A 25,553-nucleotide genomic window follows, 5' to 3' on the forward strand; every position below is an offset into this window, starting at 1 on the left:
GATGAGGAAAATGCTGGACTAGTGTGAATGTAATCACTTTTAAGAGTTAAGATAACTGTTCTTTTACCCGGAGTTGACTTTTTGTTGTTGCGCTTTTATGTATTTTTGTGTACAACGGAGCACAATGAAAATAATGCCCTTGGGCTTCATTGTGTTTTTATCCTCTGTGATACTTGATTGTATGTTGGGAAGTGCTAATGTGCTCTCTTAGGTGCTATTGCCAAATTAGTCAACCACCCCATGGGGTAACCAAAATACTAGGGATGGGATGATAAAAATAATGGCCTGTATTGCTACTAGCAGTGGTGGATGCTAACAGTTGATCAAGATGCTAAGGGCTAGCTGCTCACGGTGAACTATATTGCGTTTTATGGGATTGATTTTCAAAGCCTATTTACTGTATAGTACAACTGGCTTTAGTTAAAATAAAAAAGAATAAACCGCTTTGGTTCAGTAGACACCGTTAGCTAATAGCGTACCGTTCTTTGACGACCTGCCAATGGCCTCAACTGACGCTATCACTCAGCAGCACCGGTTAACAGTTTAGCTAGTTAACAACCAGCCAGCACTAGATTCTCATTTGCTGACTCCCACGTTATTCAAAAGTATTCTAAAAAAATAGTAAATAATAAAAAGTAAAAAATATTCTACTTTTTTAAAGGTACACATATATTCAACGTCACAGATACTACAGCGCAGCAACCTTGGATTAAATCCGGGTCACGACGTCAATTGGAAAGTTCTTAGCAAGCTTTTACTGGTCCTGTCTTGAATGCTCACAATATTATACTAAAAGTAATTCACAGAAGATCTTAGATTCTCAGCTGAGCTTCTAAATGGATGCCAGAAAATATTGCCCGTTTCTACTCGATGTGGAAGAAGTTCCATCTGGTCCAAAATGTCAAAAAGGACATCTCTTTCACAGGACTGACTGCTTTATTGTTTCGTCATAGCCACATTAATTGTGGTTATCTTATTTTGAGCTTAATTATCATTTGCAAAAGTAGAATTTTGAAATCATAACATCTTTTTCTATGTAATTACGTATAAATCAACAGAGAGGCAAACACGCGCAGACGTTTGGCTGCAGCCAAGATCAGGAAATCTTCCCTTTCACCCATAAAAAGCATGAGCAGAAGCAGTACCGGGACGTCGACTCTCAGATTTACAGGACTTGAGCGAGACGGCTGCCAAGCCAGCTCCGATTGGATGCTTTATTTCAGAGCCCAAGCTCCTGTTAGACTCATTCATTGACATTCAAAAGTAGATCTGCTTTGGACATCAGCGATGCTGTCTATCCAAGATTTAGGAAGTGCTGCTCATTCCCACAACCCAAAGGACCCCAAATAAAGTCCCAAAGTCGACCCAGATGTCAGCAGCCTCATTAATTCTGGTTATCAAGTAGACCATCATAAAGGTGTGATTTGAGCAAATAAAAAGCATTGGGCGATGTTTGTTTTCCTCTACGGGATGATATCATTGGTCCGGATTCAGTGAGAGCCACTGTGATTTTTATGGGGCAACAGGATCCCTAGGAATGTTTTTCCTTCTTTTTGCACCATCCAGGAAAAATTCAAAATCAATTCAAATGCATGGAGACAGTCCATGCACGCAGACCGGTCGTGATCCTAAGAGGAAAAACACTCGGTGCCTTTGTTTAATTGTACCCTGCAGACCAAAAAATGTGGGCAGGCTCAAGGTCAAAGTCTTATTATGATATTTCCAAACGTCTCCCCAATCGCCTGCAGCTGCTGCACTTTTATATCGTACGTGATATGAACCTTTTTATCTGGAAATAAAAATGTATTTACCCAGCTATAATAATTCGCCGTCGGATTCGGGCTTGGTCGGCGCGGGTCTGTGGGACCACAACACGGCAGCGGCTCGGTCCGCAGGGTACCGGGACCTCTGCTTCCCGGAGCCACGCACGCATGAGCATCCTCCCGCGGAAAGGTGGGCCGTGTACCAGGCGGGCCGTCAACCCATAACACCGCCGAATTTTTACCACACCTTGCCGGAGACAGCGGCGGACCCGAGTCAAACTTATTTTCTCTACGCGGGAACCCAGCAACAGAATCTCCTAACCCGCCAAGGAGGAACCGAGGGAAGCCGGTCGGCGGTGTTGGGTTTCGGGGGAGGAGCGGCGGAGGCGGAGGGGTCACCCGGGAAGTCGAACGGGGACGGAGGGGAAAGGAACCAGGTTGCGCCGGTCTGCGAGTCACCCGAAGCCGGGAGGAAGGACCAAGTGGACGCGCTTTATTGCGGAGGTTGGTTGAGGCGCGAGTGAGTGGACGGCACGGCACGCACTTGTTAAAAAAAATCTCTAAATATATTCTTACCTTAAAAAATTTACTTTTGTTTTTAATCAAATTAGCCTATGGAAAATATGACTTAAGTCATAAGCGAGATGCGCATATACAGCAGTTTTTTCGGATACAAATTCCAACAAGCGATCAAATAGTACTTTAAAATGTGTAATATAGAAAATATTTAAGATCAAAAGTGACTTTTTATTGAGGAATTATACTGCCCGAATATATGGCAGGGTCTGAATTATATTTCTTTTTAAACTTAAACACTTTAATATCTGAAATTAATATTATATTAAGTCCAAATTAAATGATTGTATCAGTAAATTGCAGGACAATTTTGCATTTGAATTAGAATTAAAAAAAAAAAGTAAGGTGCCCTTATAACGCAAAAAAAGAAAATCCTTCAATCTGCCCTTCCCTTTCTTTGCAACATTTCTTCTGCTATTAAATATGACCATATCGGATTTCCGAAATTTTCTTACTAACAAATATGTTCTTGTATGGCAGCTGCAGCAAGGAGGAGTAAGAAGCGTTGTCCTTACTCCAAGCAGCAGATCAGAGAGCTGGAGAAGGAATTCCTCTTCAATGTCTACGTCAATAAACAGCGACGTGCTCAGCTCTCCCGTCTCCTGCACCTCACTGACCGGTAGGCCTACTACGTGTGTGGATCACCTTGCGCAATGCATAAAAATAACAACACGCATGCACTCACACGTGGAAAGCGGTCGAGCCTCATTTCTTGCAACGTCAAAGTTTCTTCGATGACACCTCAAGTTTCCCCGCGGGCTCCTTCCTGCAGGGCGGAAAGAACATTTGACATTTATTTGGATATGCAGAGCCGTTACATAGCAACAGTGGCTTGAACTATTTGGCAAAGTCCGCCGCATTTTTTTGAATGGATTCACGGTTTCGATAGGCAAGAATGACTTTTGTTATGTCTTGGCTTAAGTTGAGCCTAAACACAAAAGTAAAAAAAGAATCAAAGTAGTCCTTGTAAGAACATTCTTCTACTTGGAGCAATGATAATGTGATATTAAAGTTTTTTGTTTTGTATCAATCCTGTTTGGATCATTAAACATGCCCTGGGTCAATTTGATCCGGAAACATTGTATTGGAGGAGTGTTATATCCGTTCTCTTTTTCATTTCCAAGCAATTTTTTGGCTCTGTTGAATGTGTATAAATATCTCTTAAATCATCCCCAAATGGCCCAAAAAAAAATCTCATTGATAAAAATCATCGTCAATTTGTTGTCAAATGTGTCCACCAGATGGCGCTACTTAATCTCCATTCAAAGCATGCAGCACAATTCCACACCTTTTATTGTTTGCAGCGGTCACAATGGCAACCCGAGGCACTGTGATGTCATTTTCAGTCGACAGCAAGACGGAATTCATAGTCAGACAAGATTCATATTGCGCAATTGTAATATTCTTCACGAAGGTTTCAGATGTTGCCACGTCAATACTTCACATACTAATGTTAATAGCATATTCCTATTTGCATTGAATATTGATGTTTACGATGACGCCAAGTGACATCATGGCTCTAAATCCGACCACTTGCTGTCATATGTTTGGCGAGCAAAGAAGCCAACACCCAGTATCCACATTAAATCAGATGTCTTTTTTGGAGCCTTCACATCTTTTTTTTTTCTAATTTACGATCTTTCTGTAAATCAACCAAGTGTGTCTTGCTGTTGTGCAGGCAGGTGAAGATCTGGTTCCAGAATAGAAGGATGAAGGAGAAGAAGCTGGGCAGAATGCAGTTCTATACCAACGGACCTCAATATCTCACGGGTGTGTGAATTGGAGATGATTAGGTGTCAAATTTCTGGGATCTAAATGTCTTCCATTGCAGCAGTTCTTTTTCAAAGAATCACTGAATTCAATAAACTAATACATTTGTATGAATGAAGTTGTATTGTGTTGTATTTTAGATGATGGTTAGCTCAGTTAGCTCACTCCAAATATATTAGCATATACTTTCAACTTTTTGGTAGAGCAGATGATGGATTAACACAAGAATTTGTTGAAATTGGATTATTTTTTAAATTTGAACGTTTCCTTTTACATGTCTTCGAGTAGCAGTCAAATGTTACTTGAAACAACACAAGCAAAAAAATGTACCCAAAAAAGTGAAACGTTTCTTTTTTTCCTTTTCTTGTGAAGGGAAAAAATATTGCATTAAGATTAAGTTGCGATTCCTTGCGAGGTGAGATGATACATCTCAGGGATCAAATATAAATATGCAAAAATATCCTTTCGCTTTTTTCGAACATTCTGAATAAAGACATGAAACAATACGACGGTGGATGTTAACAATACGGCCAACGATATGAGTGCTATCAAAACATATTTGTTGCCAGGTTACGACACTTACATTTGTGTATCATCCATGTGTGAAGGGTACTCCAAGACACACTCATCCTTTCGCTTGTGTACGTGTGTTTGCGTCAGTGTGTGTGTGTGAGTGTCTCAGACGAGTCCAAGTCTGAAACTTGAACCGCACACATCAACACCTCCCAGCCCCGCAATTTCCTCCATCTCGGCCACTTTTATTGGGGGCAATAGACTCTCTTCACATTCACTCCACAGCCTGTCTGTCTATACATGTGCGTGTTGGTGTGTATTTGCGTTCATTTGTGTGTGTGTGCGTGACGTGAACGCACACCCACAGACGGACAAGCACATGAAAGAGTAGATTGTGTTTTAAATGAGCAGCAATAAAGTGCAGCAGCAGCAGCAGCAGCAGCCTGTTCAGCTGTGTGGGCCAACACTGATGCACTTCCACTTTATTGTGCATTAGTGCCTTGTTGCCATTTGATCAACCTTTAAAGTCCAATGGGGAAAAAAAAAAAGATCGAGTGGGCTTTGCCACCTGAAGTGTCTAGAAAGCCATTTGTTATTCAGAATCCTTGATTTAGCTTAAGGTCCAGGTACTAGTACGGTTCACCCTAGTAGAATGACTAACTAGTAATATTATTTCCATATCTGGAAAGCCACTTAGATTTGAAATGTCTCTAATGTGCTGAGTTGTCTGACTAATAAGGTCATAGAATTTACTAGTACACAGACCTGGAGCTGGATTTCAGAGATACGGAATGCATTCTCAAAGGGGCGCTTTGTCGAAGTGGAGCCCACACACTTTTTGTGTGAGATAACGTTGCCATTTACACGGGCCATAGCGCCATATGCGATGAAAACACATCATAATGGCTTCTGATTGATTTCTCGGTGTCATTTTGATGACCCGAGTCAATGCAGACCGGGAATACAATTAACATCTCGCTAGAAATGCAATTATGCAAATTGGGTCGGTTCTTTTATGTATAAAATGTGCACTGCGGTGATATGAGTGATATCATGTGTGAGGTTTTATGGAAATCTGCCAACTATTGGAGTCAAATCTACAACTGCTAATATATAATATATTGATTTAAAGGTTTAAAACGACCATAGCATCGATGCTAGTTTCAAGAGCGAGTTTATAGTGTTTTGTAATGTGTTAGCATTATGCTAGCTGTCATCCAGAAGGCAAAGTTATGTGGATTTTTTTTTCCAATTTTAAACCGTATGTAGGCTAAACAACACTTAACACTTCCTCTGTGGTGATGTGAGGGCAAGATTGAGGCTGCTAGGAGAGAGCGCCCCCCGGAGGCAGGCACAAACCTCCGAAGGCTGCAGCAGGCGAGGCGCAGCCACTAACTACGAGCGAAGAGCTCAATGACATTTTAGGAGCTGATTCATGCCTTTCTCTCTTTAATCCCAGACCTGCTGCCGGGGGTTTATTCTAGGCCGATAAAGCAGCGAAGACATTTTAGGAGGTGAAATATGGCCGCGCTCAAGTGTTGGCTGCATGCAAGCTGCTCACTGTTTTTATTTTTTTTCTCCCCCCCCCCCAAGTCTGCAGATGGAAAACTTCATGTAGTAGCCTGATTGGTGAAATATAGCTGCAGTAGTGCTTAAATTCCAGGGGGATGGCTCACATTCAAATGTTTGTTTAGTGCCAATACATAATAATTAAGCTTATTGAACGAGATTTCATAGAGGGGAAACGTGCATGGGACAAATGAAGGCCTCACTGTACAATTTCTATTCATCCAGCCAATAGGTGGCGCTAGCCTGTTATAATGTATGTGCTAGGAAGAGCAGAAATCTGAATGATCTATTCATATACAGTGTATTACAATACTTATTTTTTAAGATCTCGAATAGCAATTGTTTATACTACAGAATAGAATGTGGAATAATAGTTGCAAGCTATATCTGATTCCTTATTGTAATTATTATAGATTTATAAAAAGATCTGAATCCTGAGTGCATAGCTATTTTATATACAACATGCAATTCAATCCATGCATGCTTTATATAACTGTGGAACATTGATATTTATTATATATTTTTGTCACCAACGTGAAAAGAATTTTGGAGAAATAAACCCATTGATAAATACTGTTGTATGCTATCCGTTATGAATGTTTTGTTTTTTATTCTCATTTTTAGATTTTACTTTTACAAGATAACACTGGAGCTTTGCATAGAAAAGAGAAGGAAATAATGAGTTATTTTTATTTTTTTTGCTTGTACTGCACATTTACAAAGTGCATAAGGCAATTGAGTTTCATTTGGGGATCTTAACCATGTAAACGTGTACAAGTGGTCAACAGCGGTGCTCGTTCATTCATATTTCTAGTCATAAAAAGACTGGAAGCAGACGTCACGCGCACGCACGCGCGCGCGCACACACACACGTATCCTCGTTACCGTGCTTGTAAACGGCTCTGCTATTTCATTCAGCCCGTAAAAGTGTTTTTTGTGTGTGTGTCTGCGTGTGTGCAATACGCACGTCCATCTGGCATTGCGCGGGCCTCCTATCACATTTGCCAGCACAAAAGAATGATTTGATTTATTTGCGCTGCTGGGTAAATACAGTGCGACCATGTGATCGGCGCCATAACCAATAGGCGGCTGAGGAGAAGGTAAGGGCAGGAAAAAAATTACTACCATTTTAGGGGAGGATGGAAGCCACTATACTGACCCATCTAAGGTTTTACAGTCGCCTTTAAGTGTCTTTTTTATTGAAATAATAAAATAAACATGTCGCTAACAAATTATTATTCCATGATGGGGCTGCAGACTGAGGAGCCGTACGGCGCACATTTCCTCCCCGCAGGCTTGCAGGCGTCGACGGCCGGCTGCGCAAAGCCATCCCGCGGCGCGGAGGAAGAGGAGGGGACGCCCGGCTCGCACATTCCGGATTTTGCCCACTTTCCCAACAAGCAAAGCGCCTTGAATGGCTTCTCCCCGTGGACGAACCCCCCTTCGGCGTCGTCGCCGTCCTCCCCGCCGCTGCAGGCCGCCCCGGGCGCGTCCATCACGGGACTTTTCCACCCGCACCACCTCCTCGGCCACCACCACCACCACCACCACCACCAGCAGCAGCCTCCGCATCTCCAGCCGCAGCAGTCCCCTTACTACAGCGAGCACCTCGCCCCGGCCTCGGAGGGCCGCTTCGTCCGCTGCTGGGAGGGCCCCGGCCCCACCGCGGAGGGCGCATTCGCCGCCTGCCTGCCCCAGGCGCAGGGCTGCCCCTCGAACCCGAGCTCGAGGTACGAGGCGGTGAAACCCGACAGCTCCCCGACTCGGTCGGGCGGGAGTCCCGGGGATTCGACTTTTGCCAGCCCGGGAGAGGTGGTGCTCGAGCGACTGGGGACGGCCGAGGAGCTCCGCCGGAAGACGGAGCCCAAAAAGGAAGACGAGGACGACGACGACGACGAGGATGACAGGAGGAAAGGCCGACCTGTGCAGCCGGACCCAGGTAAACATGCACGTCCAGAACCATACGCTGACAGCTGTGTGCGTGTGCACGTGTGTCTATATGCAAGTGTGTGTGTGCGCGCAGGAATGTGGCCATACGTAAGGAAGTGTGTGAGAGACTTTTATTGGCCTATAAATGTCCTCCAAGCCTCAACGACAATGTATAAAACTTTATTGTCCATTAAAATAATTAGAGCGACTTTTGCTGTTATTTAGCACGTTTCGCACCATGTGCGCCGCCGCCGCCGCCGCACCGGTGTGTTTACAAGGCCCTATGCACTTGACGGACACTACAATAGGGACACCTGCGCAACCCCAGCAGCATGCAGAATCGTGCACAAACGGACAAATTGGAATCATGAGACAAAGTATTGTTCCATCAATTGCGGTTGCGTGATTTCACCACTGAAAGAGTGATTTTGAAATAAACATCACAACTGAGCATGACTACCTTTAAAAGGCATAATAGCCAATGAAGGGTCCCGATATTACGTTTGAATATTTTGACTATAAAACGATATAATAGGTGCAGGAATATGTCATAGGAGGTGTGGTGAGAGCATCATAGGACTGTTGGCTAGTGGCTGACTGAATAAATAAATAAATCTATAATTCCCCCACAAATACATGGTACATTAAAAAAAAAATCCAATTATAATTGATAAATAAGTGTACTCAAGTATACGTCATGCGTCATATGAATAAAATAAGTTAATAATACACAACTGGTCATCTGTGATGGTCTACAGTTTTACTGTGAAGAAATGTATTTTTGTGTGGGTGCAAAATGAGGGTCAACGAATCCTTGATAGGAACAACCACACGAATAAAAACAAATCTTAACAGGAATTGTGTATAAAGTACTGCTATAGGTGTGGTTGTGTGAGGAAAAAAGTGGAAAGTGAAGCTGGGAGGTGAGAATATAGCACTGCACTAAAAAGAGAGTGTTGGACTTCAATTAAAAAAAAAAGAATATGGACATTGGTTGCACACATCAATCAGATTTCATCAATTATGAATTCATTTTGTGCAATATTTATGTTGGCACAATGTGATTGTAATGCATGCAACCAATCAGTGCGTGCGTGTGTGTGTGTGTGTCGCGTGTGTCATGTCTGTCGGTGAGAATTTCCTGTCATCTCTTAAGAAAATAAATAAATAAATACATATATAATGAAAAGTGATTTGATATCGAATTTTCCAGATGACCCCAATACTGTATAAATAGATGGATGGAAATGACAACAAAACAAAAGTGAATGACGGCAATTTTGCTGTTTAGCTCTTACAGATTCGGTCATGAGACGATGCTGTTCAAAAAGAGTGAAAGGTCAGGCTGGTCAGGGGGAATTTTCCAGGTCATCGTAGTGCTAAATAATAAAAATAAAGAAGCTTTACAAATAGCTGCGAGCTGCTTAGTGGCAGTGTGAAACACGAGCCTTATTTATACTTGTTGCTCGGTGCGCCTGCAGGTCCAGCACCAGCCGTATTTTTTAACCCCAGCATCTCCAAGGAGAGAGCCCAATAAAACAGGCAGCTCGGGATATCTCGATTTTTTTTTTTTTTTAAACAACCAAGGCCCCAGTGCTGCCAAAATGGGATTTATAATTGCACTCCTTCCAAAACCTGATTCGATATTTTGGATTGGGGAAGCAGAGAGAGTAGTTGAGAATAGCAAAAGAAATAGATCAAAACATCATCATGCCCTGATCTGCAAGGAGCCCAATAGCCACGCAGTCATAAAATGTCTTCCCGGGATTGTTTTGGGGAGAACCTCATTTTAAGAGTGTCAATAAATAGGATAGAATGCCGTAAGGGAGACGAGAGTAGATTTGTATACATCTCAAAATTCTTTGTGCGCTTCTCATCAAACCTCCTGGTGCAAGTTGGAATGATTTGTAATAATAATATTACACTGCAACTACATTGAATGTATATTTTTTAAACATGGCCACCAGAGGGCAGACTAATATTTACATTCAGTACATATGGATGGATGGAAAGAGTGCTCAGGTAGTATGAGTTGATTTTTCACATGATAAAGAATATCTGCATCTAACTATTGTCATGTTTTCTGTCTGCATGATATTGATGCTTGTAAGTTGGGTCATTCCAAATTCAAAGTACAAAGTAAAATGTAATTTTAAGTTTAAAACTATACGCAAACTTCTTTTTTCCGCCACCCCACGACAGAGAACCCGTCTGCAAGCTGGATCCACGCCAAGTCCACCCGCAAGAAGCGCTGCCCCTACACCAAGCACCAGACCCTAGAGCTGGAGAAGGAGTTCCTCTACAACATGTACCTGACTCGGGACCGGCGCCTGGAGGTGGCCAGACTCTTGAACCTGACCGAGCGGCAGGTGAAAATCTGGTTCCAGAACCGACGCATGAAGATGAAGAAGCTGATGATCCGGGAAAGGAGGAGCGTCAATGAATAGGATGGGATGGGGCGGAATGGGTGGGGGGGAGTGGAAAGTGTAACATAAGCTTGTGGACATCTAAAAAAAAAAAATGGACGTTTTTGGGTGCTTCTCCTCAAACCTCCCTGAATGGACGTTACGGGACTTTTAAGTAACAATAAAATTATGAACTGAAAGACGTTCACACTGTGACACAGTTAAGTCCACATGAATGCAAAATATATTTTTTGCTTCTGTCCCCACTTGTCGGCATGGTCTTGTGAGAATTTAGTAGGATTTTCTACCCCAATGTTCTAAATTAGTGGCAAAGTGACATTTTTGGGAGGGGAAACTTGAAAATGTGCGTTAACGGATGTTATGAAAATGTGCCCTAATCACTTTGAAATTGTGGTCAAATATTTCTGTCGGATGATTTTATGGTCAGGACACACTTTTTGTAACGTTGCCAATTAGATTCTTGTAATAATGTGCCTGAAGTTGTCGAAAAATATGGCCAATGAAATTTCACGGTAAAAGTCAAGAAATAATACAAAATGCTACCAAATTATGTCAGAATGTTATTTAACGTTCTTTTTTTTTTGCAGCACTTTGGCTATATTTGTGGAATCTAACAAAAATATTACAAACTAAAATGAAGACGAGCCCAACTTGACACACGTGGAAATGCAAATGATATTTTTTGCCGCCCCTTGTTGGCATATTGCAAGAATTTAGTAGGAGTTGGTACAAAAATAATAGCTGCAATTCAAATTTTTTTGATAGCGGTAACTTGTGAAATGAACAACTACACGCTCTTACCACTTTTAAAATACGGTGAAAGAATGTGGTACGCTCCGAAACTGTGACGAAACGTCACATTTTTGAGTCCGATTTTGTGCAATTTGTAGTCATGTCTTTTGGAAAGTGATGGAAATTTTATGCTTTAAGTACTAAAATTGTGGCGCATGTTCTTGTGAAAATTTAGTAGGATTTTGTACAAAAAGGGATTTTGTTGAAGTAGTAGTCCATTTATGAACATAATTTCTGTGGTTAACTGTGTATTATTTATGACTAAATTATCGCCACTACAGACTGGATTATGTTTGTAAAATAACGCATCGATTCGTAATCTGTAGAAATCCTATATTACAAATGTTATGACCTACCAAATAATGTCAAATATCATTGGAGCGGCACTGAAAACCTTTTGTTGATTGAATTTAGTCAATTTCATTTTGTCAAGTCATCAAAATCCAATCCAATGGTTTTGGATCCAGATAGTTTTTGTATCATGTCCTACTAAATTTTCATTGTGACATGCACCCCCCCCCTTTTTTTATGTATGTGAAGTATTGTAATTAGTAGAAACTTAATGTCAACTAATAGAGCACCATGTTGAAGACCACTTTTTGCACAGATTACTCATCTAGGGCTGAAGTTTTCGGACAACTTCCGACAAAAAAAAATCTCATGACGTGTCACAGCCTCCCCCCAAATTTTTGTAGTATTGTGTTTAGGTGAAAAACGTAAGTAATGTATGATGTCAAATATAAGGAAGTTCAATTTTGCATACACGGGCGTAGTCACGCTCTCGTAACACATCCCGGATTTTTTGTGCGCGATTTTCGACGAAATTGCCCTCTGACGTGTGATCTCATGACTTGGCATGACCCGAAATGTACAGTAAAGATGATTTATGTCAACACATAAAACCTCACTGAAAGAGCAACCAAAACACACTCACACCTCACAAAAACAGAGACACACAATTGCATAAAATTAAAATGATTGTAGCAAATTCTTATCTAAAAGTGGATTCTGTAAATATTGAGTATCTTATGTTCAATTGGGTGACATTTGCATGGCTGCTTATTGTTTGCTTTAGAGACAAAAAGGCACTAAGTCTCCATATTTGGTTTCATTTGTTACGAGAAATGTGCTTTTTTTTTTTGTTTTCATTCTCTGTGTTAAATGTGAAATAATTGCTACGGGACACAGTAGCGTCACTTTTAAAATGGCGCGTCGACATCATGGGTTGTATCCAATGTGAAATTGTTGTATACACCATTTTCTAACAGTCATGCGTACATAACGTGACAGTTAGCATGTGACTCAAACGTGCGGTCTTTGTCACGCAAGCTAACCGCTGCTGTGTTGTTTTTGTAAACACAAAAGGTACGATTGTATAAACAAGCCCACAAAAAAAAACACCATTCTTTGACAAATGCAAATAAGTAACCGTTTGTTTAGCGTTAGCATGTAGCAGAGAGTTGGCGTTTCCCAGTATAATGCACATTAGCGAGTAGACTAAAAATCTATACGAAACATAATCGCCAGCCAATTGCAGGGCACAGTTCGAAAAACAATTTACACCGATGGGAAATTTAGAGTCTTCACTGATGCGGAGGCAGGGACTGTGAGACAGATGTGCTAACCACGGGCCTACCATGCTAGCCTAAGCTAAACGATATCAATTGTTATTCCTTTGTTGGTGTGTTGACATTGTTACTCTTACTCATGATGAAATTGACAACAAAAACATTTTCATACCACTGACCGCAGTCTTTACTTCGGGCCAAACCACAAGCAAACCAAACGGTTATTGATTGTTTGTTTTGATAGCGAAGTTGTTGTGGCTATTCAATCAATTTTTTTTTTTTTTATATAAACTGCATGTAGAATTCAATCGGCATCATCGTATATTTTGTTGCTAGTCACACATGCAGGCGTGCACAAACATTTGTGGTTGCTAGGTGTCAGCTCACACAACACAAATGTGAATGATGCTGCTTCTTTTTTTTATACTTTTGGACACACTCAACAACTCAATCCAGCCCACAGTGTGTGAGCGTTCCGTGGAATGTCCGCCGCCACACAACTGGAGCCCAGATGTCATGGCTGCCCCTCCCCACACACACTCTTTTGAACAATGATTAAATAAAATGCCCTCTACAACCTCAATCGTGCATATCATATGCATTATGAGTCTTTTGATTTTTAATGATTTGATATTAATTTCATGGGTATTTTCACGTTTATTTTTTCTGTGTGAAAAAGCTCTGTAAGCTACATTGATTTTTTTTTTTTTTCTATGCTGGGGGAAGGGGGGTAAGAAACCACTGCAAAATGATCACTTTCTTTGATTTCCTTGACAAGACTGTAATTGTAAACCATGCTATCTACATTTATTGGTAGAAATAACAAACAAAATGTCAAATTACAGCTCCAGCGTGTTTTTCTTAGTCTCTTTTTGTTTTTCTTCTGAGCTATACCGTATATATAGTGGGTGTGTATTTGTGTAATGTGGCCTATATATGGTTGGTGTATATATATATATATATATATATATATATATATGCACTTTGGTCCCCTTGCTTGTTTTGGCAAAATATGTGCAGCCTCCTAGCTCCTCACTGCGCGCCTCTCGTTTATGGCCGCCATATAAAGCGCATCCTCCTGCAGGGTCATAAAGCAACAGCATGCATTTGGAGAATAAACGTGACTTTCCCCCCCCACACATCGTACACACACACACACACACACACGCATATATAGAAAAGACGTGGCTTTTCTTTCAAAAGAGGAAAAGCGCGAGAGAGAGAGAACAAGAAAAAGCCATAAAGTAATTAAAGCCAGACAGTCTCAGTGACTATATGGTTTTATTGGACATCCTTTTCCTGCTTCGACTGCACCTCGAAATGTTAAAGTCATTGTCTGACCTACGTGGTGGGTGGAGCTGACGGCCTCGAACCTCGGTGCAAAAGCGCCAGACCACAAAACGAGCCAGGAAGCCAAGCACATGCTGCAGCAACCGAAAAGAATGAAATGAAATGAAATGAAAGTATTTGGTGTTTGTTTGCTCGTGCACAGCAGTGCGAGCGAGCTCGTCGGTGACTGGAAACGACAAAATACGTATTAGAATCGAGACTTCGATCCGATTTCCCTTTTTTGGAATTGCATTCTTTTTGTTTATTTGCTACATTTTTTAGTTGCACGTATGGGCGATCTTCCCTTTTTTTTGTATTGGATCTTTTAATTAAACGTCGATTTTTTTTTTTTTTTTTTTGCAAGTGCCAAGTTGCATGATCCTATGATTTCACATTTCGTTTTTTCTTTCCATTGATAAACCTGCTATTTTTCTTTGAAAAATATTTATTTTAAATATTTATTTTCTTATTTCTATAAAAATATTTGTTTCCCTATTACCTTCGATTTCACATTTGTAATTTCAGCATTTAAAGTCGCAACTGTCAACTGGCATTTTATTTTCACTTTATGTCCTATCATTATTTCATTATAGTGTAGCTTTCATTTTTAATACATTTATTTTCTGCATGCGAGTTTTTATGCGCACTTTTTTGTTTTTAAAGGTCTATTTAGTTTCATTTCCCTTATGTTTAAATATATATGGATTTCCCTCTTAAATTGAGATAATAATTTCATTATTTTAACTAGTGTTTTTTTTGTATTTACAAATATACAATAATTATTATTATTGAATAATTAAAATGACATGTTCATCAATTCTCTTTTTTTGTCGAGAATCCGTCGTGACTGTCATGTCGGGCTCTAATACTGAAAATCGATGTAGGTAAAACCTAAAATAAAAAATAACAAGTGCAAAAGCACTCCCTTCAACCTTGTATAGCGATAAGAGAAGTGTGAATTACATTTTGAGATGGTCTTGTAAAAGTGGAGAAGAAAAAACACACGAACACAGACAAGAGAATACGAGCGTGCATTAATAGCAAGGCGGCGCGGGGGCTGTTAAAGTGCCGTAGAAATTAAATAGAAAGTATGTAACGATGAAGTTATTGCTCGTATAATGAAAAGTTGCCCCTGGTTCTACTTGGTGCTATTATTCACGCAGTAAACGAGGACGACTAGGCTCTAATCGATTATTTCGAAACTAAATGAGGGGAGAAAAGATGACTTTTTAAAATGTAATTCCGAAGCAAATCTCTTTTAGGTTCCAACATCAAGACAAAGAAAAGTAAGACGTAAAATTGGGTTAAACAGTTTGTGGTTTCACGTGTGTTTTGTAGTTGGATACATTTTCCGCTAGGTGGTGCTGTTGTCTCGCAAGAGTGATGGATGCTTGTTTGAGCTACTCATCTTGGGAAGTGGCAAATAACCATGTCATTTATTAGCTGTTTATCCCCCTGAAATGATTCCAGACTTCATTGTAACTTTTATTTGACAATAATCAACATGTGATGTCAATCAAATATTATTCTGCCATTTAGATGGGCTGTAGGTATAGATTGCATGCTAACTGAAGATGTTGAACATGTCGATATAGGTCTTCTTTCATTCAATACTGGAATAAATTGGGTCACTCTTGGCTTTTTCCATTAACCGATATTGATTTGAAAAGAAATCCAACACTATTCTGCGCTTAAAGGGCTTGATATCATAGAAGGGGCCATGAATGTGTCGAAAATGATATTGTCTTATTGGAATGTTCATTCCATAACTGCAGTGCAAGTGGGACCTAAATTTAACGTGGCAGAAAAGACTTTAGCTCCAACTACTTCATTCTCCATTATTTCCATTAAACCGTATTTCTTCACCCAGGCCACAGCAATGCAAACTATACTGCTATTGCGTTGTCTTGTTTTTGTACCCAGGGATATATGTTGAAGGGGGGAAACTTCATTTCGTTAGGGCGTAGCCTTCTCTAATAGGAAAAAGGTGCTTTGCTGCCATCTTGTGGCAATAACAAACCTGCGTGGGCGGCTGCATCTCTACTTTTCCTTTTCTCAGTAAAACACTGCTAAGCATTATTTATCTATTTATTGAAATCAGACAAAAGAGTAATAGATTTTGAAAATATCGGAAGTTATACACTACAATCTGGTAGATCCATAATTTTTTACAAGAGCAGCTCGGGTCAAAAGTGACCCTTGTGTGCAACAGTATCCGCGTTCAAATACTGTGTTTAAAAGTCCCTTTACGACCTGAACTGCCCTATGTTGTGTTTATTGGCAATGGGTGGGTGTCTTTGGTGTTGGGGGGGAAGGGGCTTGTTGATACCAGGCCGTCTTGACCTTACAAGACGCGAGTCGTGTTTCTGACAGCCAGCGGGCCCACGAAAAAAAGAACACTCGACAATCCAGATTGAAGAGCCAAAATGCAACATTTAAATAACATGCAAGGAGGTAATTTGTTTCCTTTGATTTTGTTTATATAATTGTGCTCAATGGATAATTTTGCATAAATGATAAGGTTGAAGTAGGTTTAGGAAAAAAGATAAACGGTGAGACCAACCTTCTAAATGTCGATGTATCTGTTTTAATATGAATAACAGTAAGGATTTTTTTTTTCGTTTCTGAATATATTTAAATATCGTCTAAAATATATTTTCCTTTCATTACATTTAAGGGCGACGGAATATTCAACTAAGAATGACTATTTATTGATCGATAAAACAATTATATCTGAGGTTTTTTTTCTTGAGGATTGCGCATGCAGTTGAAAGGGAGAAAAGCAATAAACACACGCACACACAAACACACGCGATATGATGTCATAAAAACCAGTAACCATAGAAACGTGTTACAAAAAACGTAGCTACAACGAAGGTGCAGTGGTGGAAAAAAACAGGTCTAAACGAAATGACGCAAAATAGCACGTTGCTGTCAGTTCCACCTAAATTATTTTTTGTTAAATGTCGCAGGCACATATACGTATATCGATTTTCGGAGGGGGGGTCAATAACACAAATAATGATTTTAAAAAAAAAATGTAACGCCATAACATGCATGTACATTATTCTAGAATGATTAGAATTATTATACATTTTTAAATATATTTTTTTTAATGCCAACCACTGCACTGCGTATATTTCTACTTAATTGCAGTGGCCCTCTGCAGACTCACTGCACACTACCGCTGAATACTAATTGATACATACAAGGAAAAACTAGACGTGTGAAGAACAGAAAATAAACACAAGATAAACCCTAAAATACAAGTGAGGGGACAAAAACAACTGCAGTATGAAATTGAAATGATTTTGGCACTTAATTCTCAATATTCTTTAACTACGACATGATGCTGATTATTTCACGTTCGTAGTTGTGGCTAAGAGGACAAAAGGCTGTTTTCATTTTAAGTGGGTGGCAAATACATTCTCGGTAATGGTCGTATCATTCTTGTAGCGTATTTTATTTGGATTTTTCATTATACCTGTCTATTTAAGTTCTAATTTTTTATCTGATTTGTTCTTCGAGGAAAACATTTTCCTGATCATCAGTTGGAAACCAGAAATGTTTCCACCTTATTTCACGAACAAAGTAGGCCATATTTTTTTCCATCACGTTTGTGCGGTTGTCTCAAACACTCCAGTAAAACGAAGTAAAATCATGCGGACCAAAGATTTAAAGTAAATGTACCAAAAAAAAAAATCCTACTGGCGTTGTGACATCATGCTGCTCGAAAAAAAGCACGCAAAAAAAAGACTTATGAAAAGCTACAAATTTCCAGAAACAAAAGCACATTCGTATTGCTGCCCCACCTCCCAAACCGTCTGTCTTATTTGCGCATTGGAATTGCAGAACGAAATAAAACAAATATTCGTACTACAAATGTCCATGCAGTAAAATATATATCAACGTATTTTAAATTCTTGAAACAAAAGTCCAATGACCAACGACTGCAAAACGAAGTACAAAAAAAAATCTTGTAACATCTACAACATAAATGCAGTGTTAATGACGCATCGAAATGAAAGACTCTAAAATCCACATTAAGTGTATAATAATGCACATTATGAACCCCCACCCCAGCCGCAACATGGAGTTTTCAAAATGGATTCTTCTGGCTTCCTGCAGCTGCCACAAATCATAGCCCCCCTAAATTCCCCTCACGCCTGAGTCTTGAGCTGCTGCTGTATTTTACGAGCGCGCGCCCGCCCCGGCCATTGGCCCTCCGCATCCACGTGACCAATCACGTCTCACTCTTGCTTCCTTTCCTTCCCGTCGCGCGTATAGACGCGCAGCCGCCTCGACGCACGCACGCACGGTAAAAAACTCGTCTCTTGTCACACCCACACAACCCCCGCACTTTCTTTAAGCTTTTTTTTCCAAGTGTATTTCTGCACTTCTCATTCGAAACTTATAGTTTGATGCACAATGACGTCATAGCCTCTATGGTGCAACTTGCTGCAAACTGAAATCGTCTGTTCTTTTTTTTTTTTTTTAAGATGCTGGCGTGTATGCGGATGATCACATCAGCAGGTAGGCTACTCTTTCAATATTTGCATGATAAATAATAACTGAAACTGTTCTTATTGCAATTTCTGAGGGCTCCAACGATTACTAAATCCTTTCAGATGCCTCCGAAGTCATTTGGATGCGCATTTACTTCTTTAAATGTACTTTGGCGACCATAAATGCACAATTAAGTAGGAATTACAAACTAGGGTGACGTCACGGTGAGTAGGCGGCAAGGGAAAGATTCGGTGCAGATTTAGTCTTGACATTTTCTGACACATGCCGATGGCAGCAAAGTGGAAGTGGAAGTGGAAGTGAGATGACTTCACCTCGTGGTGACGTCATTGCCGCATGATGCAAAGCATTTGGGATTATCGCAGGATGATAAAAATGGCTGCACGTTTGTTTCTCATAATTGAGAGACGACAGATACAAATGGGGGGAAACATTTTCAATCATAAAGTTAACTTCAATGAACTCGATATTAAACGACATCTTTTGGTCTCACTCATAGGTAGTGGAAATAACTAACGACCCCCACTCCTGTGCTTTTTATGAGGGCCCTGTGACTGGGGCTCTCACACACAGAGACACAAAGATGGCAGTATTTTATGTTTTTCTTTCTCCTTTTACAATTGTACACTTCCTATAGCGGAGGAGGGGGCGGGGTCTGTAGGGGGTCAGGGAGAGAAGGATAGAGGAGAAACAAAGACACTATTTCACTGGTGATGCTCACTGGAGCTCAGCTGGCACTGACAGTATTTACAACCTACTGCAATGCGGCAGAGGAGCCCATTGCCGTGTGTGTGCGTGAGCCAGAGTGTGTGTGTGTGAGCAACAAAAGGGACAAAGGGTGACAGTGACGCCACACAAACCTGGAAAATTTACACCAGGAGACAGACAGATGGACGGTTGTGTCGTGCTGCTGATTGTGGCTTTGCTCTTTGTACGTGTGTAGGATGACAAAAACGACGAGTGAGAAGGTGAAGGAGAAGAGCAGCTGCAAATTTGTCACGTAAGAGCAACTTATGCGTCTCCTGCATCTGCACATGTGCAAAAAGAATGACTTTTAAATAAGAAGCAACATGAGGTTTGACATCATTTCAACTCCAAAAAAGTAACTCTAAAGTCATTGATGAACCCCAAGACGGACTATCAAGCACAAAAGTGAAACTGCGCAAAAGAGATCCAATAGAGTTAGATGCCTTTGCAGACATTATGATCAATTTGGAAAATGGGCGTGACCTTCGCAGCTCTGCAGTGCACATCCATTTAATATTATAATGTTGACTAACATTTCTAAAAAAAAAAAAACATCTAATGAGTTCACAAACTGAGGTATTAATAGAAGATTTTATGCAAAACTTTACGGTTCGTTTGCGGTTTTGGCCTACGGCCGCATTATACTAAGGAGGGCTGTTTCTAATATTTTGGTGCAAAGTTACGCACTGCCGTCACGATAACTTGCAAACGATATTGTTACATCGATGCCTTAAACTAAACTTTATTATGGCAGAATTTGGAATTGTATTGCTTATAAAATGCTGCAGGTTGCCTATTTGATTATAAATGTTAACATTTCGATTCCAAGCAGTAAAATCGTATATATTTTTTTCTTTATAGCAAGATTGTTCAATGTTGAACAATGAACAAAAGGGCTGTCTGTCATAGCGCCGCAAAGCGGCAGGTAACGCCCATTTTTTTCTTAGCGCAGTCTGCTGTTGCTACTTATGTCCACTAGGGGGCGGTAAAAGACAAAGAATAAAACTGCGCTCCGAGCACTGCAGACAAGGCGACATTTTTAATGTATTCAATGTCTTGAATTATTTTGAATGATACGTAACGTTACGTCATGTTTGCAGGATTCATGTCATGTTATATACGATAATGGAATTAGACCATAAATAAATGACAGTAATACTCATTCAAACATTTCAAGCTCAAGTACAGATGAAGATGCTTCACTATATCTTTATTATATCGCAAGACTAAGACTCTTTGGGGCGGGTATCTGTAACTTCCAGCTACCTTGAATGCAGCTTTATCAGGGTGCGTTCGAATCAATGGGAAAATTAATAATTAATAGTACAGACGTATTAATAAGGACGCTTGTTGTTTTAAATAATTTAAAATGTTAGCTGTGCATTCAGAATGATGTTTAATGGATATAAATGATGCAAACATGTTTAATTTTGCGCAATTTAAAAAAAAGGAAGTCAAACACAAGGTCAGTTTGCGCGACGTCATTACCCGAGTTGTTTGAACACACCTCCACCAGGGTGCGTTCAAATCCGTTGCAAAATTGAAAATCTTTTAACGCCACAGACGTTGGAAATCACGAAGTCGGTTGTATTATAGATCAAAATTTGATTTCAATTGATAGGAAACAGACAGACATCATTCCAATCCATGGGAATATTGAGCTTTAACATTATATAGGACATAAATGATGTAAGTGCGGTTAATAACTACGTGACAAAAAAACATTGCCTCGTGTTCTATAAAGGATGTATAATAATTACAAATGGCGCATTTGTCATACATTCAAGACGATTGTTCTGTTATTGCATGGTGGTGTCGTTTTGGTCTTGTGTTTTTGCAGCGTTTGGCGACACACACACACACATGCGCACGCACACACACACGCACGTGTGTTTTCACAGCGCCTACTTTATGGCTTTATTGCTCCCCATTTACGGAAATCAAAGCAGGAAACAAATGTTCCAGCATTCCAGGGGCATCCGGAAAAGTGCAAAAAGACTCGTTTAGGTTTGTTTGCACAGGGGTCAGTAGACGTCTGGAGGTGCGCATGCTCACGAGTTCAATTGCCAACATATAGAAATATAAATAGAAACGAAAAAAGAAAAGAAAATCAACAGACTGTTGGATGTGTTCAGAAAACACTCGCAATGCATATACTTAAAATATTTTGTTTTTAAAATAAAGATACAAAAGGGGTTCCCCCGTTACTTTTCAAAGTGTCCTCTCCCAGGACAATTTATGGACCGGCGTGGGAGACGTGAAAAAAAAAAGCGGGTGGGGGTGTCGTGGGGGTGGGGGAACACGTGATAGCAATAAAGTGTGTTTTATTGCCGGTGGCGTGACAGGGCCCAAAATATAACTCAGACGGCAGCCGACAGGCCACCACATCGCATCAGCGGCCACACACACACACTTCGAAAAAATTGTCCCCGCGGTTCGACGTGGACGAGAGGACGGCGGGATTTCGCTTCCACGCGAGACCCGGACGGCTGCGGGTTTTCATATTTGCCAGCGATGATGTTATGAGATATGAACGGGGAGGGGGCTATAGGAGAAGGGGGTGCAATCGATGGTCCGGGGACCCTGCGTTGATCCTGGTGGGATGAGCGAGGGGGTCCAGAGATCCACCTGTGCTCCACATATGGGATTCAATTAAATCACTCGGGCGGCAAGGGGGACACGCATGGAGGGACACTCACTGTCACGGAGGACGAGCCCGGCTGCAGGTGACATTTACTCGGCCGGTAAGGAAAGTCCACTCATGGTTCACCTTTTAAAAATGCTTTTCCTCAGTGATATCGTCTAAATGAAATATGTAGAATGGAAATTATACAATAATTGTGTTTATTAAAATAGAAACGTGTTTGTTTGGATGCAATTCTGCAAATACGCAACTCTGCCTAGTCGGGGAAAATAAGAGACAAATCGGGTTTTTTTTGTTGTTGCGTTTTTCATTTCATTTCCTGAAACTAAATGCAGCAGCAAGAGTAGGGATCAGTATAGGTTATTTTAGAAAAAAAATCTATTGAAATATACATTTCTAGATAGAAAAATATGACACGTTTATTTTACACTGGTCTCTTATTTCGCCCGAGAGATAAATTACCTTTTATTCTATAGACATTCAATTATGCACATTTAAATTAAAAACCGCCCAGAAAAAATGTAGTATTTATTCTGATATTACTTCATTAGTCTATTCATTTAAAACTTTTAAGAATAAGTGTAAGAATAAAAATAACTGCCGCACTATTTCCTGCATCTTACTATAAAAACATACTGCGCCAGGTTTTTCAAAAATTTCAAAAATAATGCAATTACAGAAAAAACGTAGCACTAATCGATGTTTTTAAATGCACGCTATAGCGTGTTTGGACAAACCCACGTATGAAAAAACGACAATTACAAACAAACAAATGAATAAACGTAAACTACATATTGTTCTATGCAATTAATCCGAAAGACCCCGTAGAGCTCGTGCGGGTGGATGTTTTTGTGGAAGTGAGACACGACGAGTCATCAGCATTCTTTTTTTTTTCCGTTTTTTTTTTTCTTTCACGTACTCGTGTTGGCTGACAGTAAATCAGGCAAGCTAAAGAAATCTAGACCGTCGTATGAGCGCCCTGTGCGCAGTCATGATGGGAATTAGACGTCATAAAACTTTAAAGCACACGTTTTTGGCTTGTTTATTGCAGGTTTATGTGTTTACATGCATGCTCCTGGGGCAAGGCATTCATCTGAATCCATTTGCACCGCGCAATAAAAACGACTTTTCACCAAATCCATATTTTACATTCAAACGGAGCGTTGGAATTGCGCTGTTTTGCAGCAAATGAGCTTGAAATGCGAATTTGGCGTCACCCCGCGAGACGGTGCACGCCGCAGCGCTGCAGGAGGGGTCGTGCAAGTTAATGTCTAAACCGGCTTAGAGGACCGCTCTCAGCCCGGCTTTGACCCGGCTGCAGGCCCGGGGGCGAAGGGGTTAGCCGGCGGTCAGCCTGTCTAAGATGAAAAAGTGAAACGACCCCCGAGAGAAAGAAAAGCCACCATCTGAATAGCTTTTTTTTTTTTTTTTTTTTTTTTTCGAAGAGTGGACTACACATGTGCACTGAGAACGGTGTAATGGCGCATTGGCAATAACAATAATGCGTAGGAATTGTGTGAGAATACAAATACAGTTTACGCATAGGATTTAAAAAAAAAAAATTGCATACATGACGCAAAAGTGCTCTTTCAATGGTTGCACAAAGCAATACAATGAACAATCCCGTAACAATGGCCTATAGCGACTTTTGAACTCTGCGTGCACTACCCCCCCACCCCCCCCCTCAATCCGTGCGGAGCCCCAACCGTCCTGTCCAGCTCGCATAGGACTAATGGTAGGTCCGGTGAAGCCTCGGTCAACGCTTGTGAGTGACCCTGCAGCGACCCGCTCGGCAGCTAGGCTACATTCTGACCGCACAAGAATGCTCGCTCGCTTTTGAGCTCCCGTTGTTGTTGTTGGTGTTGTTGTCTCCTATTAAAAAGGGAGGGGGGGGGGGGGGTTGCAGCAAAGTTCACAGCTATTGAGTCAAAAGGTGTGAGCATGCATGGAGCTGATGACTACTAAGAAAAACTCATTTGGGGCTGAAGAATTGTTGAAAAAAAAAAAAATGAAAATGAAGGCGTAGATTAATAGTTACGTGCTGAATGCATTCGTGCTGGCCAAAGCGTCATTATTCAAACACATCCATTAGGAGTCTTTCGTCAATTTGCCTTTGTTTCGGTTGGCATTTCACTTTAAAAATGGACTTTTCGCACACAAATAAGCATATTTTAAAAAAGCTAAATACCTAGCCGTTAAATGAGCCAGCAAATTCATCGGACAGACCCTAAAAAAGTGGATATATACGGAAGTGAATTACAAAATATACATGAATAAATAGATGAAAAAAACGAGTCAAAGAGGTTTCAGTATCGGAACAATGTTACTGATTAAAATAACAGAACGTTTTCGAGCAAGCCAAAATGGGTGAATTTTCTTCTAATTGCAATGTAGGGATGATTGATTTTTCAGACATTTGCTCAACTATCAAGTTACCGATCCCGATATCAAGTACCGATACCACTACGTTTGATAAATAACCCCCCCAAAAGGACAATGACATATTTAAAGAATAAAAAAATAGATCCTGATCGTATAAAACGGCTGGCACAGGAGAGCAACCGATACAGGTATCGACTTCCGGCACAAGTACCGATAACTAGAAATAAGGTATCGATGTACCGGTATCTGCCCATCCCCAAATCTCTGCAATTGCAATGACTAATTAATAAAAAATGTCATTAGCAATAATTAGAAAATAAAAAAAATAATTAGCACTGCATCCGTATGGGAAAAATAAACCAAACTGTTAACGCACTCAAATAGCGAGTAAGCCGAAAATCGATTTCTACTAATTATTTTACTTTTAATTCTTACAAAATAGGCAGAATCAGTTTTGCACGGAATCCGATGAGAAAAGGTCCAATGACTCACATCTCTGTCAGCATCCTTAATGCCTAAGGATTCATTGAGGATATTTCAATGACTTATTAAAGCAACACACGCGACACATGTAACAAGCGTGTTCCCGAAACAAAGAGCGGTATCGAGACAACTCCTTTACATCCGAGGACACTGGAGTGTGGAACAGCAGGAGCGTACATGCTTCGCCTATAAATACCCTGTAGAACCGAATGTGTGTGGACTTTGCTCGGTCACAGATTGGGTTCTAGGGGAGTCTATGGGCGGCGACTAACCATCTATCACACGCAAGGGAAACCCGAAGAGCTTCACAAGTGCTTCTTTGTGTTTTCAATTTGGGTTGCTTCACTTTCTGATCAGCAAGAAGATCCAATGACAGGATGGGCACTCAAGTCACTTCAGCAAAGTATCATTTTCCGACTATGTTTTTTACAAGAATCAACCAAAGGAAAATAAATGATTCAGGTCCTGCTTGCGTAAAGCCGCAAAATTTGAGGGCAAGCTCTTGCATCTGCCATCTGATGGTCATTGGTGATATTAC

At 40.6% G+C, this 25,553-nt stretch overlaps 3 protein-coding genes and 1 long non-coding RNA gene across 7 annotated transcripts in view; 3 read left to right on the top strand and 1 right to left on the bottom strand.

Annotated features, from left to right (window-relative positions):
* The window catches only part of lnpk (lunapark, ER junction formation factor), a 49,034-nt gene that overhangs the window by 17,615 nt on the left and 5,866 nt on the right, over positions 1-25,553 (bottom strand). For all 4 annotated transcript variants that reach the window (XM_061285784.1, XM_061285783.1, XM_061285785.1 and 1 more), the window contains exon 3: positions 3,025-3,105. In XM_061285784.1, the coding sequence (XP_061141768.1) occupies positions 3,025-3,105 (81 nt within the window). The remainder of the gene's footprint in view (positions 1-3,024; positions 3,106-25,553) is intronic.
* Positions 1,772-4,173, top strand: LOC133158534 (homeobox protein Hox-A11-like). The gene is made up of 3 exons (XM_061285792.1): positions 1,772-2,267; positions 2,820-2,958; positions 4,018-4,173. The coding sequence occupies exons 1-3, from the start codon at positions 1,802-1,804 to the stop codon at positions 4,115-4,117; spliced, it is 705 nt and encodes a 234-aa protein (XP_061141776.1). The 5' UTR covers positions 1,772-1,801; the 3' UTR covers positions 4,118-4,173.
* LOC133158600 (homeobox protein Hox-D9b-like) lies at positions 7,246-13,750 on the top strand. The gene is made up of 2 exons (XM_061285886.1): positions 7,246-8,130; positions 10,323-13,750. The coding sequence occupies exons 1-2, from the start codon at positions 7,410-7,412 to the stop codon at positions 10,565-10,567; spliced, it is 966 nt and encodes a 321-aa protein (XP_061141870.1). The 5' UTR covers positions 7,246-7,409; the 3' UTR covers positions 10,568-13,750.
* On the top strand, positions 18,499-20,803 carry LOC133158536 (uncharacterized). Its single transcript, XR_009715231.1, has 3 exons — positions 18,499-18,553; positions 18,735-18,768; positions 19,703-20,803. It is a non-coding gene; the product is annotated as an uncharacterized LOC133158536 (long non-coding RNA).

This window comes from Syngnathus typhle, linkage group LG8, assembly GCF_033458585.1.
Source record: "Syngnathus typhle isolate RoL2023-S1 ecotype Sweden linkage group LG8, RoL_Styp_1.0, whole genome shotgun sequence".
Classification (NCBI taxonomy): Eukaryota; Metazoa; Chordata; class Actinopteri; order Syngnathiformes; family Syngnathidae; genus Syngnathus; species Syngnathus typhle.